Raw genomic sequence first — 15,715 nt, 5'->3', positions numbered from 1 at the left:
GTGATTTTGATTGGTCTTACTATGGAAAGAACCTTGAAATGGAGCTCAAAATAGGGAAAATGCTTGATTTTTGCCAATGTTCAAAAATAAACAAATGATATAATTGTCCAATATATGTCCAACTAGCCATTCTAATATGCAGTCATGAATAGGTTGACATTATTTATACAATTATTACAATATTGCAGTAGTCTGCATAACAGTAAATCTTCTATTTTTTGTTTGAATAAAAATTCAAAACAGAAAGCAAGAGTAATATCAGAGGGGCCTGGAGACGTGACTGATGAATAAAGAAAATGTTATTTTAGAGCCAGGAATGTCTGCATTGTTCATTCTGGACTCAATTTTGAAATTGTCATATTTTTTAATTTGCGTGAAATTGGCCAAATTGCAAATTCGTGACCACGTTATTAGGTAGTTGAAATCGGTAAGTGGGCAGTTTCTTGTGCTCAGTCGATAGAACAAATGGAGTTCTAAAGAAACGGCTATGAGTTTGGTCAACTGGAACAATGAAATTAGCCGAAAATAGGGCTCAAAGTGGGCGAAATCGCCAATTTGTAAATATCACCAAGGTCGCTAACTTCGCAAGAGCGTAATTCCGTAAGTTTTCCATCAAATTTCATACTTTTGGTGTCATTACCATCGGGAAAAGATTCTCTATCATTTCATAAGAAAATATATTTTTTTTTTTTTAATTTTTCGACACTAGGAGACACCTCAGGATTTGGGGTTGTGACAGTCAAAGGGTTAAATGACAGTGAGAGAATCAAGTGTGGGAAAGTTTTGGAAATTAAAATACATACAAAGGGTGCAAACATGAAGGAGCTGTGATTAACTGTTGAGGAAAAGAATGCTGAGGAAGCTGGTGACTTACAAGGACAGGCCGGAGAGCATTGGCGAAGGCGCAATATCTGGAGCGCTCCTCTGTCAATGCCTGGCGCACTGCTGACCTCTCCACCTCCTCCAGGGCACCATAGCGAGCCTGCAACTCTACCACTGTTGACTCAAGCACCTGTACAAAAACAGATTATTGGTCACTGTTGTCCCCCAACTATTACCTCTTAACTACATGTAAATGGCACACACATGCTATGGCTTAACAGGTCAAGACTGATAAATCAGAGGCACCAATGGGTATCACAACAAATGTATAATTCTCCCAGACTGATGCCACATGAGAGAAATAAGGGGAAACAACAGGGGAAGAGGAATAGCAGAACTAATGATAAAGAACAATTAAGATTCAAGGAGATGAAAAAACAAATGCAGGAAGAATTCAAATATGACAGAGCAGGAATATTAAGTGACAGAGCAAAACAAATTCATATCTCTATGGGTATTGTGGAAAGGTCCAAAACTGTATGAGTCCATAGTAAATATGTTCACTAAATGACTAGTGTGGGAAACTACCAGGCAGCTGAAAGAGTGCTAATTTTGTCCACATTTAAGATAGGAAACAGGAGGGACTGTACTACAAGCCAGTACCGCTGATACACAGTGTTTAAAGAGGAAAAATTTTAGGGAGGTTACTAGAACACATGGAGAGGAACTTGGTTGGTGTAAACCAACAAGTATTTAGAGATGGAAGATCCTGTCTGATAAACTATAGAATTTTATTAAAATTACAGGGAAAGTAGACTGCATCTTTATAGACTAAACGAGACTGCTTCACAAGCTAAGAGAACTAACAGGGGTGAAGGGAAAAAGTCCTCCAGTAAATCAAGAAGAACATGTGAAAGCAAACAATGACAGTATGGAAGGGTCAGAATTGGTGAGGGTAGGCTGGTTAGTTTAGTTTAATATGTTTATTATGCACCCTATACCCATGGTGTGGGTGGTAGTCAAAAGATTACAGAGGTACATAATGGGTCCAGTCCTTGGACTGGACCCATTATGTACCTCTGTAATCTTATGTACCTCTGTAAAGTTATGATAGCTGAACTAGTTACAAAGGTAATGAACTCCAGGTAGATCTGGTCACAATCATGGCAAGTTACAAAGGTGATGAATCATCCTCACTCCTATAAATGGTTAATTACAAAGTAATGAGCCAGTGACATGTCCACACCCGGTCAAAATTGTAATGAGTTATAAATACAAATATTAAGTGGGTCATATACCCACACGAGCACGCGCACACACACACACACACACACACACACACACACACACACACACACACACAAGGGCACACACACATACACACAAGGGCGCACACACAGACACATGCACAAGAGCGTACAAACATATACACACACACAACTGCACACACAGAACTGCAGGAGGCCAAGAGCAGAATATGATGAGAGCAACAGAGCAATGATCGACACACTAGCCGAGGTGGCCAGGAGAGCACACATGGGGGGAGCAAAGTTACTAGTTATGGGTGATTTCAATCACAAGGAGATTGACTGGGAAAACCTGAAGCCCCATGGGGGTCCCGAAACATGGAGAGCCAAGATGATGGATGTGGTACTGGAAAACCTCATGCATCAACATGTTAGAGACACTACCAGAGAGAGAGAAGAGGATGAACCAGCAAGGCTGGACCTTGTATTCACCTTGAGTAGTTCGGACATCGAGGGTATCATGTATGAAAGGCCCCTGGGAGCTAGTGATCATGTGGTTCTGTGCTTCGACTACATAGTTGAGCTCCAAGTGGAGAGAGTAGCAGGAATAGGCTGGGAAAAACCAAACTACAAAAGGGGGAACTACTCAGGCATGAGGAACTTCCTTCAAGACATTCAGTGGGAGAGGGAACTGACAGGAAAACCAGTACAAGAAATGATGGACTATGTGGCAACAAAATGCAAGGAGGCAGAGGAGAGGTTTGTTCCCAAGGGAAACAGAAATAATGGGAAGAACAGAACAAGTCCTTGGTTCACCCAAAGGTGTAGGGAGGCAAAAAACTAGGTGTACTAGAGAATGGAAAAGGTACAGAAGACAAGAGAACTCAGGAAAATAAAGAAATCAGCCGAAGAGCCAGAAACGAATATGCACAGATAAGAAGGGAGGCTCAGAGACAATATGAAAATGACATAGCATCAAAAGTAAAGACTGACCCGAAGCTGTTGTACAGCCACATCAGGAGGAAAACAACAGTCAAGGACCAGGTAATCAGACTGAGGAAGGGTGATGGGGAATTCACAAGAAACGACCAAGAGGTATGTCAGGAGCTCAACACAAGATTTAAAGAGGTATTTACAGTGGAAACCAGTAGGACTCCAGGAAATCAGAACAGGGGGGCACACCAGCAAGTGCTGGATGAGGTACATATAACCAAGGAGGAGGTGAAGAAGCTGCTATGCGAACTTGACACCTCAAAGGCGGTGGGACCAGACAACATCTCTCCATGGGTCCTTAAAGAGGGAGCAGAGATATTGTGTGAGCCATTAACAAAGATCTTCAACACATCATTTGAAACTGGGCAACTCCCTGAGGTATGGAAAATGGCAAATGTAGTCCCAATTTTTAAAAAGGGAGACAGACATGAGGCACTAAACTACAGACCTGTATCACTAACGTATATAGTATGCAAGGTCATGGAGAAGATCATGAGGAGGAGAGTAGTGGGGCACCTGGAAAGAAACAAGTGTATAATTGACAACCAGCACTGTTTCAGGGAAGGAAAATCCTGTGTCACAAACCTACTAGAGTTTTATGACAAGGTGACAGAAGTAAGACAAGAGAGAGAGGGGTGGATCGACTGCATATTTTTGGACTGCAAGAAGGCCTTCGACACAGTTCCTCACAAGAGGTTACTGCAAAAGCTAGAGGATCAGGCACACACAACAGGAAAGGCACTGCAATGGATCAGAGAATATCTGACAGGGAGGCAACAACGAGTCATGGTACGCGACGAGGTGTCAGAGTGGGCGCCTGTGACAAGCGGGGTTCCACAGGGGTCAGTCCTAGGACCTGTGCTGTTCTTGGTATATGTGAACGACATAACGGAAGGGATAGACTCAGAAGTGTCCTTGTTTGCAGATGATGCGAAGTTAATGAGAAGAATCAAATCGGATGAGGATCAGGCAGGACTACAAAGAGACCTGGACAGGCTACAAGCCTGGTCCAGCAACTAGCTCCTTGAATTTAACCCTGCCAAATGCAAAGTCATGAAGATTGGGGAAGGGCAAAGAAGACCGCAGACACAATATAGTTTAGATGGCCAAAGACTGCAAACCTCACTCAAGGAAAAAGATCTGGGGGTGAGTATAACACCGAGCATATCTCCTGAGGCGCACATCAATCAGATAACTGCTGCAGCATACGGGCGCCTGGCAAACCTACGGATAGCGTTCCGATACCTCAGTAAGGATTCGTTTAAGACTCTGTATACCATTTATGTCAGGCCCATACTGGAGTATGCAGCACCAGTTTGGAATCCACACCTAGTCAAGCACGTCAAGAAATTAGAGAAAGTGCAAAGGTTTGCAACAAGACTAGTCCCAGAGCTACGGGGATTGTCCTACGAAGAAAGGTTGAGGGAAATCGGCCTGACGACACTGGAGGACAGGAGGGTCAGGGGAGACATGATAACGACATATAAAATACTGCGCGGAATAGACAAGGTGGATAAAGACGGGATGTTCCAGAGAAGGGACACAGACACAAGAGGTCACAATTGGAAGTTGAAGACTCAGATGAATCAAAGGGATGTTAGGAAGTATTTCTTCAGTCATAGAGTAGTCAGGCCGTGGAATAGCCTAGAAAGCGACGTAGTGGAGGCGGGAACCATACATAGTTTTAAGGCGAGGTATGATAGAGCTCATGGGGCAGGGAGAGAGAGGACCTAGTAGCAATCAGCGAAGAGGCGGGGCTAGGAGCTGTGACTCGACCCCTGCAACCACAAATAGGTGAGTACACACACACACGTGGTAATGCTTTATTTACAGCTAGCAAAGTCAGGGTATTTCTCCAGAATGGTCTGAAATATAACACTGTGGATAAAATACTTTGCCATTTCTTGAACATTTCTGAGTGAGTTCTCTAAATTAATTTTATTGCACTCCAGTACATAATGACACAAGGTGTGACAATAGTCCATCTGGCAAAGTTTACATTTTGTTTAGTCTACATCTGGTGGTGGTGATTTAACCTGCCAAAGATACTTGTAACCCAGCCGGAGCCGGGCAGTAGTGACATCCAAGAGTCTGCTTATCTTGTTGGATGCACCATAGACATGTGGCTCCTCCTGCATGATGGAATGATGATAGATGGACTGACTTGTGTCAATCTCCCTAAGTCTTAAGTCAATAAAGTTCAATCGAAGTTCTTTTCGTATAACTGTTCTCAAACTGCTAACTGACAACCCAAGATTGTAATCTACTCCCTCTTTGAAAGTATACAGCTTAGCCAATTCATCAGTTCTATCATGCATCTGAAGACCAATGTGGGATGGAATCCATAGCATGTGCACTCTGACTCCACTGTCCACAATTTTACCATACCTATGTCTGGCTTCTGACACAAGCATGCCACAATTTATACTTAATGCCAGCAACAAACAACAAAATACCTTTCATCCGTGGACTGCTTGCAGAGGCAAAGGCAATGTTCGCGGCTTTCACTGAGACCCACATAAAGGATCACTTGGACAACGAAATATGGATCCCAGGTTACAACCTATACAGATGTGACAGAGTGAACAGGCAAAAGGGGGGGGGGGGTTGGCCTGTACATTGCAGAGTCACTTGTTTGCACAGAACTGCTTAATGCCTCAAATGATGTAGTGGAAGTTTTAGCAGTAAAGGTCGAGAACCAAAACCTAGTCATTGTGGTAGTCTACAAGCCTCCGGATGCAACATCCCAGCAATTCCAGGAACAGCTGTTAAAAATTGACCACTGTCTGGAAAATCTTCCAGCTCCTGCACCCAACATCTTGCTCCTGGGGGATTTCAACTTAAGGCACCTAAAATGGAGGAATATAGCAAAGAATATTGTTGCAGTAATAACACCAGGAGGCAGCTCTGATGAAAACTCACACTCACATGAGCTTTTAAATCTCTGCACAAAATTCAATTTAAACCAGCAAATAATAGAGCCTACTAGACTGCAGAATACACTAGACCTCATCTTCACTAACAATGATGATCTGATAAGAAATGTCACCATATCAAAAACAATATACTCAGATCACAACATAATTGAGGTTCAGACATGTATGCGTGGAGCCCCAGACCGACATAATGAGACTAGTCACGAGGGAGCATTCACCAAATTCAACTTCAATAACAAAAACATAAAGTGGGACCAAGTAAACCAATAGCTAACCGATATATGCTGGGAAGATATACTAAGCAACACAGACCCCAACTTATGCCTAGAACAGATTAACTCGGTGGCACTCGATGTTTGCACAAGGCTTATTCCTCTAAGAAAAAGGAGGAGTAGATGTAAAAGAGAAAGAGACAGGCGCTCCCTTTACAGGCGACGGAAAAGAATAACAGAGCGGCTAAAAGAGGTCAATATATCTGAAATGCGTAGGGAGACACTGGTCAGAGAAATAGCAAGCATCGAACTTAAGCTAAAAGAATTCTTTAGGAGTCAGGAATCGCGGGAAGAACTAAAAGCCATAAATGAAATCGAAAGAAACCCAAAGTATTTCTTCTCCTATGCCAAATCAAAATCGAGAACAACGTCCAGTATTGGGCCCCTACTTAAACAAGATGGGTCCTACACAGATGACAGCAAGGAAATGAGTGAGCTACTCAAGTCCCAGTATGACTCAGTTTTTAGCAAGCCGCTAACCAGACTGAGAGTCGAAGATCAAAATGAATTTTTTATGAGAGAGCCACAAAATTTGATTAACACAAGCCTATCCGATGTTATCCTGACGCCAAATGACTTCGAACAGGCGATAAATGACATGCCCATGCACTCTGCCCCAGGGCCAGACTCATGGAACTCTGTGTTCATCAAGAACTGCAAGAAGCCCCTATCACGAGCCTTTTCCATCCTATGGAGAGGGAGCATGGACACGGGGGTCGTCCCACAGTTACTAAAAACAACAGACATAGCCCCACTCCACAAAGGGGGCAGTAAAGCAACAGCAAAGAACAACAGACCAATAGCACTAACATCCCATATCATAAAAATCTTTGAAAGTGTCCTAAGAAGCAAGATCACCACCCATCTAGAAACCCATCAGTTACACAACCCAGGGCAACATGGGTTTAGAACAAGTCGCTCCTGTCTGTCTCAACTATTGGATCACTACGACAAGGTCCTAAATGCACTAGAAGACAAAAAGAATGCAGATGTAATATATACAGACTTTGCAAAAGCCTTCGACAAGTGTGACCATGGCGTAATAGCGCACAAAATGCGTGCTAAAGGAATAACAGGAAAAGTCGGTCGATGGATCTATAATTTCCTCACTAACAGAACACAGAGTAGTTGTCAACAGAGTAAAGTCCGAGGCAGCTACGGTGAAAAGCTCTGTTCCACAAAGCACAGTACTCGCTCCCATCTTGTTCCTCATCCTCATATCCGACATAGACAAGGATGTCAGCCACAGCACCGTGTCCTCCTTTGCAGATGACACCAGAATCTGCATGACAGTGTCTTCCATTGCAGACACTGCAAGGCTCCAGGCGGACATCAACCAAATCTTTCAGTGGGCTGCAGAAAACAATATGAAGTTCAACGATGAGAAATTTCAATTACTCAGATATGGTAAACATGAGGAAATTAAATCTTCATCAGAGTACAAAACAAATTCTGGCCACAAAATAGAGCAAAACACCAACGTCAAAGACCTGGGAGTGATCATGTCGGAGGATCTCACCTTCAAGGACCATAATATTGTATCAATCGCATCTGCTAGAAAAATGACAGGATGGATAATGAGAACCTTCAAAACTAGGGAGGCCAAGCCCATGATGACACTCTTCAGGTCACTTGTTCTATCTAGGCTGGAATATTGCTGCACTCTAACAGCACCTTTCAAGGCAGGTGAAATTGCCGACCTAGAAAATGTACAGAGAACTTTCACGGCGCGCATAACGGAGATAAAACACCTCAATTACTGGAAGCGCTTGAGGTTCCTAAACCTGTATTCCCTGGAACGCAGGAGGGAGAGATACATGATTATATACACCAGGAAAATCATAGAGGGACTAGTACCGAACTTGCACACGAAAATCACTCACTACGAAAGCAAAAGACTTGGCAGATGATGCACCATCCCCCCAATGAAAAGCAGGGGTGTCACTAGCACGTTAAGAGACCATACAATAAATGTCAGGGGCCCAAGACTGTTCAACTGCCTCCCAGCACACATAAGGGGGATTACCAACAGACCCCTGGCAGTCTTCAAGCTGGCACTGGACAAGCACCTAAAGTCAGTTCCTGATCAGCCGGGCTGTGGCTCGTACGTTGGTTTGCGTGCAGCCAGCAGTAACAGCCTGGTTGATCAGGCTCTGATCCACCAGGAGGCCTGGTCACAGACTGGGCCGCGGGGGCGTTGACCCCCGGAACTCTCTCCAGGTAAACTCCAGGTAATGAGTTGAGAGCATTTATGGATGACAGAGAATCAGTTACAATTAAAGTGTCAACCTTAGATACATGGACACATTTGAGTGCAAGGAGTAAGGCAAACAGTTCTGTTTGAAGGGTAGAGGCCCAGTTATTAATGTGTGCTCCAATTTCTTTATGAGAGCCATCACTCTCTATGACAACAGCAGCACTACCAGCTGCACCAGTGGATTGGTGAACAGAATCATCAACGTAATTAATTTGTGACAGCGTTTTCTGTGTGACTAAGTTATCAGTACAGCTTAAGGCATCCTATTTGGCTCCAAGACGAAGCTTTGGTTGTGATTTGAGAAGAGTTTTGGGGGGAAATGGAGGAATGGTAGTTTGGAATGGAGTAATATCCCATGGAGCAGGGAAGTACCTCTGTTGCCTAACTTGACATAGATCATATAGCTGGTTCATGCAGAGGTCGGTTCCAGTTTTTTCGATCCATCTGGAAGGATGTTCACCAGTGCTGAGGAAAGTTTGGAGGGCTTCTGTGTAGGGGTTTGAATGGGCTAACCTAAGCATATTGGCCCCAATGAGGATATTTCTTTCAGGAACACGATCTCTAATGCTTGGAATATTAAGTTCTTTCTGCATATTTAAAATTTTGGCAGTACGAAGGCATCCTAGGATGATCCTCACTGCTTCATTTTGCAGTTTTTCCAGCTCTCCAAGCTTCCAGTCAGACATGAATGCAAGTAGTGGCACAGCATAATCAACCAATGGTCTAATATAAGCAAGATACATCATTTTCACAATTTTAACATTAGCTCCATACCTGGGATGAAAACCTGCCACAACTCTTAGTGCTTTCAGCCTTTCTTTGTATTGGTGACAAAGTCTCGTTGTAACAGGTCCAAGTAGTGGATGATATGATGGAAGGGATTGTTATGGGACTATGGGACCCAACACATATTGATGTATTTAAGAAACAGTGACTCTGAAATACCTAATTATACTGAATTGATGGGGACACAGCACTTAAATGGCCCTAAGGGCAGATCACTCTTAGGGGCTGAGAGGCAGCTGGGTCAAGCCTGTTCTTCTCAATATAATAGGTTATACTATACACACACACACACACACACACACACACACACACACACACACACACACACACACACATTTAAATAAGTAGTTTATAAAGTTGTATTTCTTTTTGTAAAAGTAAAATAAGGTGTGGTAGAATTGTGGTAACTAGAGAATTGTGCTTGGCAACAGTCTTTTGTTTGTTTTGGTGGGTGTGGGAGGAGTTTAGCTAGGCCCCTCCTTCTCTCTCACTCCTTGGTGGCTTCAAGCTGGTAGGACCTCTGGGTCCTTTATTTATTTTGGGCATTATGTGTGCCCCAGAGGTGAGTTTTATACCTTAAGTTGTAGCCATCATACCCAGGGTGACTAAACTGTGTCAAAACACTGGTTAGTCCAGAGATGAGTAAAGAAGGGCTAATTGTTCAGATGCACCATGTGGGCTATCCTAGGAGAGCAGCAAAGGAGTGCGTAGGCTTATGTTTTGAATAGGAGAGTGCTACAAATTGTATATTCTGTATTTATCTATCTAGAATATATCTCTATTTTTGTAATAGTAGTTTAAATAACTTATTGGAAAGGCTGGTGAATGGATTTCGGAGACACTGAGGATGATCAATCATGAATGCAAGTATTACCCTATACTTTTAAGGCCTTTATGTAAAAAGCTACCCCACACTAGAACATGTAGTGAGACCCATACCATCAAAGTAAATAAGGGACAACAACATAACAGGGATAGAATCAGAAGTGTCCCTGTTTGCAGATGATGTGAAGTTAATGAGGAGAATTAAATCAGATGAGGATCAGGCAGGACTATAGAGAGACCTGGACAGGCTGGAAGCATGGTCCAGCAACTGGCTCCTCAAATTTAACCCCGCCAAATGCAGTCATGAAGATCGGGGAAGGGCAAAGAACACCGCAGACAGAGTATAGGCTAGGTGGCCAAAAACTGCAAACCTCACTCAAGGAGAAAGATCTTGGGGCAAGTATAACACCAGGCACGTCTCTAGAAGCACACAACCAGATAACTGCTGCAGCATATGGGCGCCTGGCAAACCTGTGAATAGCGTTCCGATACCTTAGTAAGGAATTGTTCAAGACACCATGCATGTCAGGCCCATACTGGAGTATGCAGCACCAATCAGGAACCCACACCTGGTCAAGCACATCAAGAAATTAGAGAAAGTGCAAAGGTTTGCAACATGGAATGTCCTACGAAGAAAGTTTCAAGAAAATCAGCCTGATGACATTGGAGGACAGGAGGGTTAGGGGAGACATGATAACATACAAAATACTGCATGGAATGGGTAAGGTGGACAAAGACAGGATGTTCCACAGAGGGGACACAGAAACAAGGGGTCACAATTGGAAGTTGAAGACTCAGATGAGTCAAAGGGATGTTAGGAAGTATTTCTTCAGTCACAGAGTTGTCAGGAAGTGGAATAGTCTACCAAGTGATGTAGTGGAGGCAGGCACCATACATAGCTCTAAGACGAGGTATGATAACGCTCATGGAGCAGGGAGAGAGCAAGGACCTAGCAACAATCAGTGAAGAGGCAGGGCCAGGAGCAGTCTCTCGACCCCTGCAACCATAATAAGATGAGTACAATTAGGTGAGTACATCAATCAAATAACTGCTGCAGCATACGGGCACCTGGCAAACCTAAGAACAGCATTCCGACATCTAAATAAGGAGTCATTCAGGACCCTGTACACCGTGTACGTTAGGCCCATATTGGAGTATGCAACACCAGTTTGGAACCCTCACCTAGTCAAGCATGTAAGGAAACTAGAGAAAGTGCAAAGGTTTGCAACAGGGTTAGTCCCGGAGCTAAGGGGTATGTCCTACAAGGAGAGGTTACGGGAAATCGACTTAACACTGGAAGACAGGAGAGATAGGGGGGGATATGATAACGACATAAAATACTGAGAGGAATCGACAAGGTGGACAGAGACAGGATGTTCCAGAGATGGGACATAGCAACAAGGGGTCACAGTTGGAAGTTGAAGACTCAGATGAACCACAGGGATGTTAGTAAGTATTTCTTCAGTCACAGAATTGTCAGGAAGTGGAATAGTCTGGGTAGTGATGTAGTGGAGGCAGGATCCATACATACCTGGAGTTTACCTGGAGAGAGTTTCGGGGGTCAACGCCCCCACGGCCCGGTCTGTGACCAGGCCTCCTGGTGGATCAGCGCCTGATCAACCAGGCTGTTGCTGCTGGCTGCACGCAAACCAACATACGAGCCACAGCCCGGCTGATCAGGAACTGACTTTAGGTGCTTGTCCAGTGCCAGCTTGAAGACTGCCAGGGGTCTGTTGGTAATCCCCCTTATGTGTGCTGGGAGGCAGTTGAACAGTCTCGGGCCCCTGACACTTATTGTATGGTCTCTTAACGTGCTAGTGACACCCCTGCTTTTCATTGGGGGGATGGTGCATCGTCTGCCAAGTCTTTTGCTTTCGTAATGAGTGATTTTCGTGTGCAAGTTCGGTACTAGTCCCTCTAGGATTTTCCAGGTGTATATAATCATGTATCTCTCCCTCCTGCGTTCCAGGGAATACAGGTTTAGAAACCTCAAGCGCTCCCAGTAATTGAGGTGTTTTATCTCCGTTATGCGCGCCGTGAAAGTTCTCTGTACATTTTCTAGGTCGGCAATTTCACCTGCCTTGAAAGGTGCTGTTAGAGTGCAGCAATATTCCAGCCTAGATAGAACATGTGACCTGAAGAGTGTCATCATGGGCTTGGCCTCCCTAGTTTTGAAGGTTCTCATTATCCATCCTGTCATTTTTCTAGCAGATGCGATTGATACAATGTTATGGTCCTTGAAGGTGAGATCCTCCGACATAATCACTCCCAGGTCTTTGACGTTGGTGTTTCGCTCTATTTCGTGGCCAGAATTTGTTTTGTACTCTGATGAAGATTTAATTTCCTCATGTTTACCATATCTGAGTAATTGAAATTTCTCATCGTTGAACTTCATATTGTTTTCTGCAGCCCACTGAAAGATTTGGTTGATGTCCGCCTGGAGCCTTGCAGTGTCTGCAATGGAAGACACTGTCATGCAGATTCGGGTGTCATCTGCAAAGGAAGACACGGTGCTGTGGCTGACATCCTTGTCTATGTCGGATATGAGGATGAGGAACAAGATGGGAGCTAGTACTGTGCCTTGTGGAACAGAGCTTTTCACCGTAGCTGCCTCGGACTTTACTCTGTTGACGACTACTCTCTGTGTTCTGTTAGTGAGGAAATTATAGATCCATCGACCGACTTTTCCTGTTATTCCTTTAGCGCGCATTTTGTGCGCTATTACGCCATGGTCACACTTGTCGAAGGCTTTTGCAAAGTCTGTATATATTACATCTGCATTCTTTTTGTCTTCTAGTGCATTTAGGACCTTGTCGTAGTGATCCAGTAGCTGAGACAGACAGGAGCGACCTGTTCTAAACCCATGTTGCCCTGGGTTGTGTAACTGATGGGTTTCTAGATGGGTGGTGATCTTGCTTCTTAGGACCCTTTCAAAGATTTTTATGATATGGGATGTTAGTGCTATTGGTCTGTAGTTCTTTGCTGTTGCTTTACTGCCCCCTTTGTGGAGTGGGGCTATGTCTGTTGTTTTTAGTAACTGAGGGACGACCCCCGTGTCCATGCTCCCTCTCCATAGGATGGAAAAGGCTCGTGATAGGGGCTTCTTGCAGTTCTTGATGAACACAGAGTTCCATGAGTCTGGCCCTGGGGCAGAGTGCATGGGCATGTCATTTATCGCCTGTTCGAAGTCATTTGGCGTCAGGATAACATCGGATAGGCTTGTGTTAATCAAATTTTGTGGCTCTCTCATAAAAAATTCATTTTGATCTTCGACTCTCAGTCTGGTTAGCGGCTTGCTAAAAACTGAGTCATATTGGGACTTGAGTAGCTCACTCATTTCCTTGCTGTCATCTGTGTAGGACCCATCTTGTTTAAGTAGGGGCCCAATACTGGGCGTTGTTCTCGATTTTGATTTGGCATAGGAGAAGAAATACTTTGGGTTTCTTTCGATTTCATTTATAGCTTTTAGTTCTTCCCGCGATTCCTGACTCCTAAAGGATTCTTTTAGCTTAAGTTCTATGCTTGCTATTTCTCTGACCAGTGTCTCCCTGCGCATTTCAGATATATTGACCTCTTTTAGCCGCTCTGTTATTCTTTTCCGTCGCCTGTAAAGGGAGCGCCTGTCTCTTTCTATTTTACATCTACTCCTCCTTTTTCTTAGAGGAATAAGCCTTGTGCATACATCGAGTGCCACCGAGTTAATCTGTTCTAGGCATAAGTTTGGGTCTGTGTTGCTTAGTATATCTTCCCAGATTATATCGGTTAGGACTTGGTTTACTTGGTCCCACTTTATGTTTTTGTTATTGAAGTTGAATTTGGTGAATGCTCCCTCGTGACTAGTCTCATTTTGTCGGTCTGGGGCTCCTCGCATACATGTCTGAACCTCAATTATGTTGTGATCTGAGTATATTGTTTTTGATATGGTGACATTTCTTATCAGATCATCATTGTTAGTGAATATGAGGTCTAGTGTATTCTCCAGTCTAGTAGGCTCTATTATTTGCTGGTTTAAATTGAATTTTGTGCAGAGATTTAAAAGCTCGTGTGAGTGTGAGTTTTCATCAGAGCTGCCTCCTGGTGTTATTTCTGCAACAATATTATTTGCTATATTCCTCCATTTTAGGTGCCTTAAGTTGAAATCCCCCAGGAGCAAGATGTTGGGTGCAGGAGCTGGAAGATTTTCCAGACAGTGGTCAATTTTTAACAGCTGTTCCTGGAATTGCTGGGATGTTGCATCCGGAGGCTTATAGACTACCACAATGACTAAGTTTTGGTTCTCGACCTTTACTGCTAAAACTTCCACTACGTCATTTGAGGCATTAAGCAGTTCTGTGCAAACAAGTGACTCTGCAATGTACAGGCCAACCCCCCCCTTTTGCCTGTTCACTCTGTCACATCTGTATAGGTTGTAACCTGGGATCCATATTTCATTGTCCAAGTGATCCTTTATGTGGGTCTCAGTGAAAGCCGCGAACATTGCCTTTGCCTCTGCAAGCAGTCCACGGATGAAAGGTATTTTGTTGTTTGTTGCTGGCTTTAGACCCTGTATATTTGCAAAGAAGAATGTTATCGGACTGGTGGTATTGTTGGTACTGGGGGGGGATTTTTTTTCCGGCATTAGTATCTGTATCTGTTGGTTTGGAGTGGAGGCCATCGACTGTGGTTCCACTCCAGGAATGACTGGATTTGGTGTACGATTTCTGCCATTTCCTGCCAGTTTTTTTTCCTTCCTGGCACTAAAAAACCTCTCCCTCTTGAGTGGCTGTGGCTACCCAAGTTTTCCCATGGCCTGGATGTTTTGTATCTTTTTGTCCCCTTTAGATGGTATGCCTGGCAATTTAAGTTATAGCACAGTCTTTCCTGTACTGAAGAGGTACACATTTCAGGGTGAAAAAGCTTACAGGAAGGGAGTTTGCATTTTCCTGTTGTCATATGGGCATGGCATTTTCTAGGGTGGTCATAGTTGCACGTCCCATCTGTTTTTCCAGATTTCCCATGCCAGCAGATACCAAGTGCATAGTATGTGCACAGGCTTGGTTTCCGCTTGCCTTGGGTTTCTGTGACTGTATTCCCTGTTGGTGCATGTTTCCCTGTCTTTCTTCTATCCTCCCTAGCACCAACAATGGAGCTCCCACCAGTTGTTTTTGGTAATTTATCCTCACTATTGCTATTGGAGTCCTCTTGTTTGCTATTTCCTGCGGTATTTCTAGTTTGCAATATTGGTTTTATCTTATCTTTGACTACACTTGTTTCCCTACTATGGCTCCTATCTCCTATGTGGTCATTTATATGTATTCCTTCCTGCGTATAATTCCCGACTACCTGGACAAAATCTCCAGCTTCATCATTACTGTCTCCCAGGACAGTATCTCCAGCTTCACCATTTCTGTCTCCCAGGACAGCACCTCCAGCTTCACCATTACTGTCTCCCAGGACAGCACCTCCAGCCTTACTATTACTGTCTCCCAGGACATCACCTCCAGCCTTACAGTTTGTGACTACATGGCCAGTATCAAGGGCAGTACCATTCAGCCCAGACTTTTTATATTCCCATCTGTTGTAGAAAGCTTCCAGGTT

At 43.9% G+C, this 15,715-nt stretch overlaps 1 protein-coding gene across 3 annotated transcripts in view; it reads right to left on the bottom strand.

The window, feature by feature from the left end:
• mim (missing-in-metastasis) overlaps positions 1-15,715 on the bottom strand; it is an 867,287-nt gene that overhangs the window by 205,962 nt on the left and 645,610 nt on the right. For all 3 annotated transcript variants that reach the window (XM_053781651.2, XM_053781657.2, XM_053781665.2), the window contains exon 7: positions 875-1,012. In XM_053781651.2, the coding sequence (XP_053637626.1) occupies positions 875-1,012 (138 nt within the window). The remainder of the gene's footprint in view (positions 1-874; positions 1,013-15,715) is intronic.

The sequence above is a fragment of the Cherax quadricarinatus genome, chromosome 6, assembly GCF_038502225.1.
Source record: "Cherax quadricarinatus isolate ZL_2023a chromosome 6, ASM3850222v1, whole genome shotgun sequence".
In the NCBI taxonomy this organism is placed as follows: Eukaryota; Metazoa; Arthropoda; class Malacostraca; order Decapoda; family Parastacidae; genus Cherax; species Cherax quadricarinatus.
Note: the sequence above shows the minus strand (reverse complement) of the source record. Positions and strands in the feature narration are given on the sequence as shown.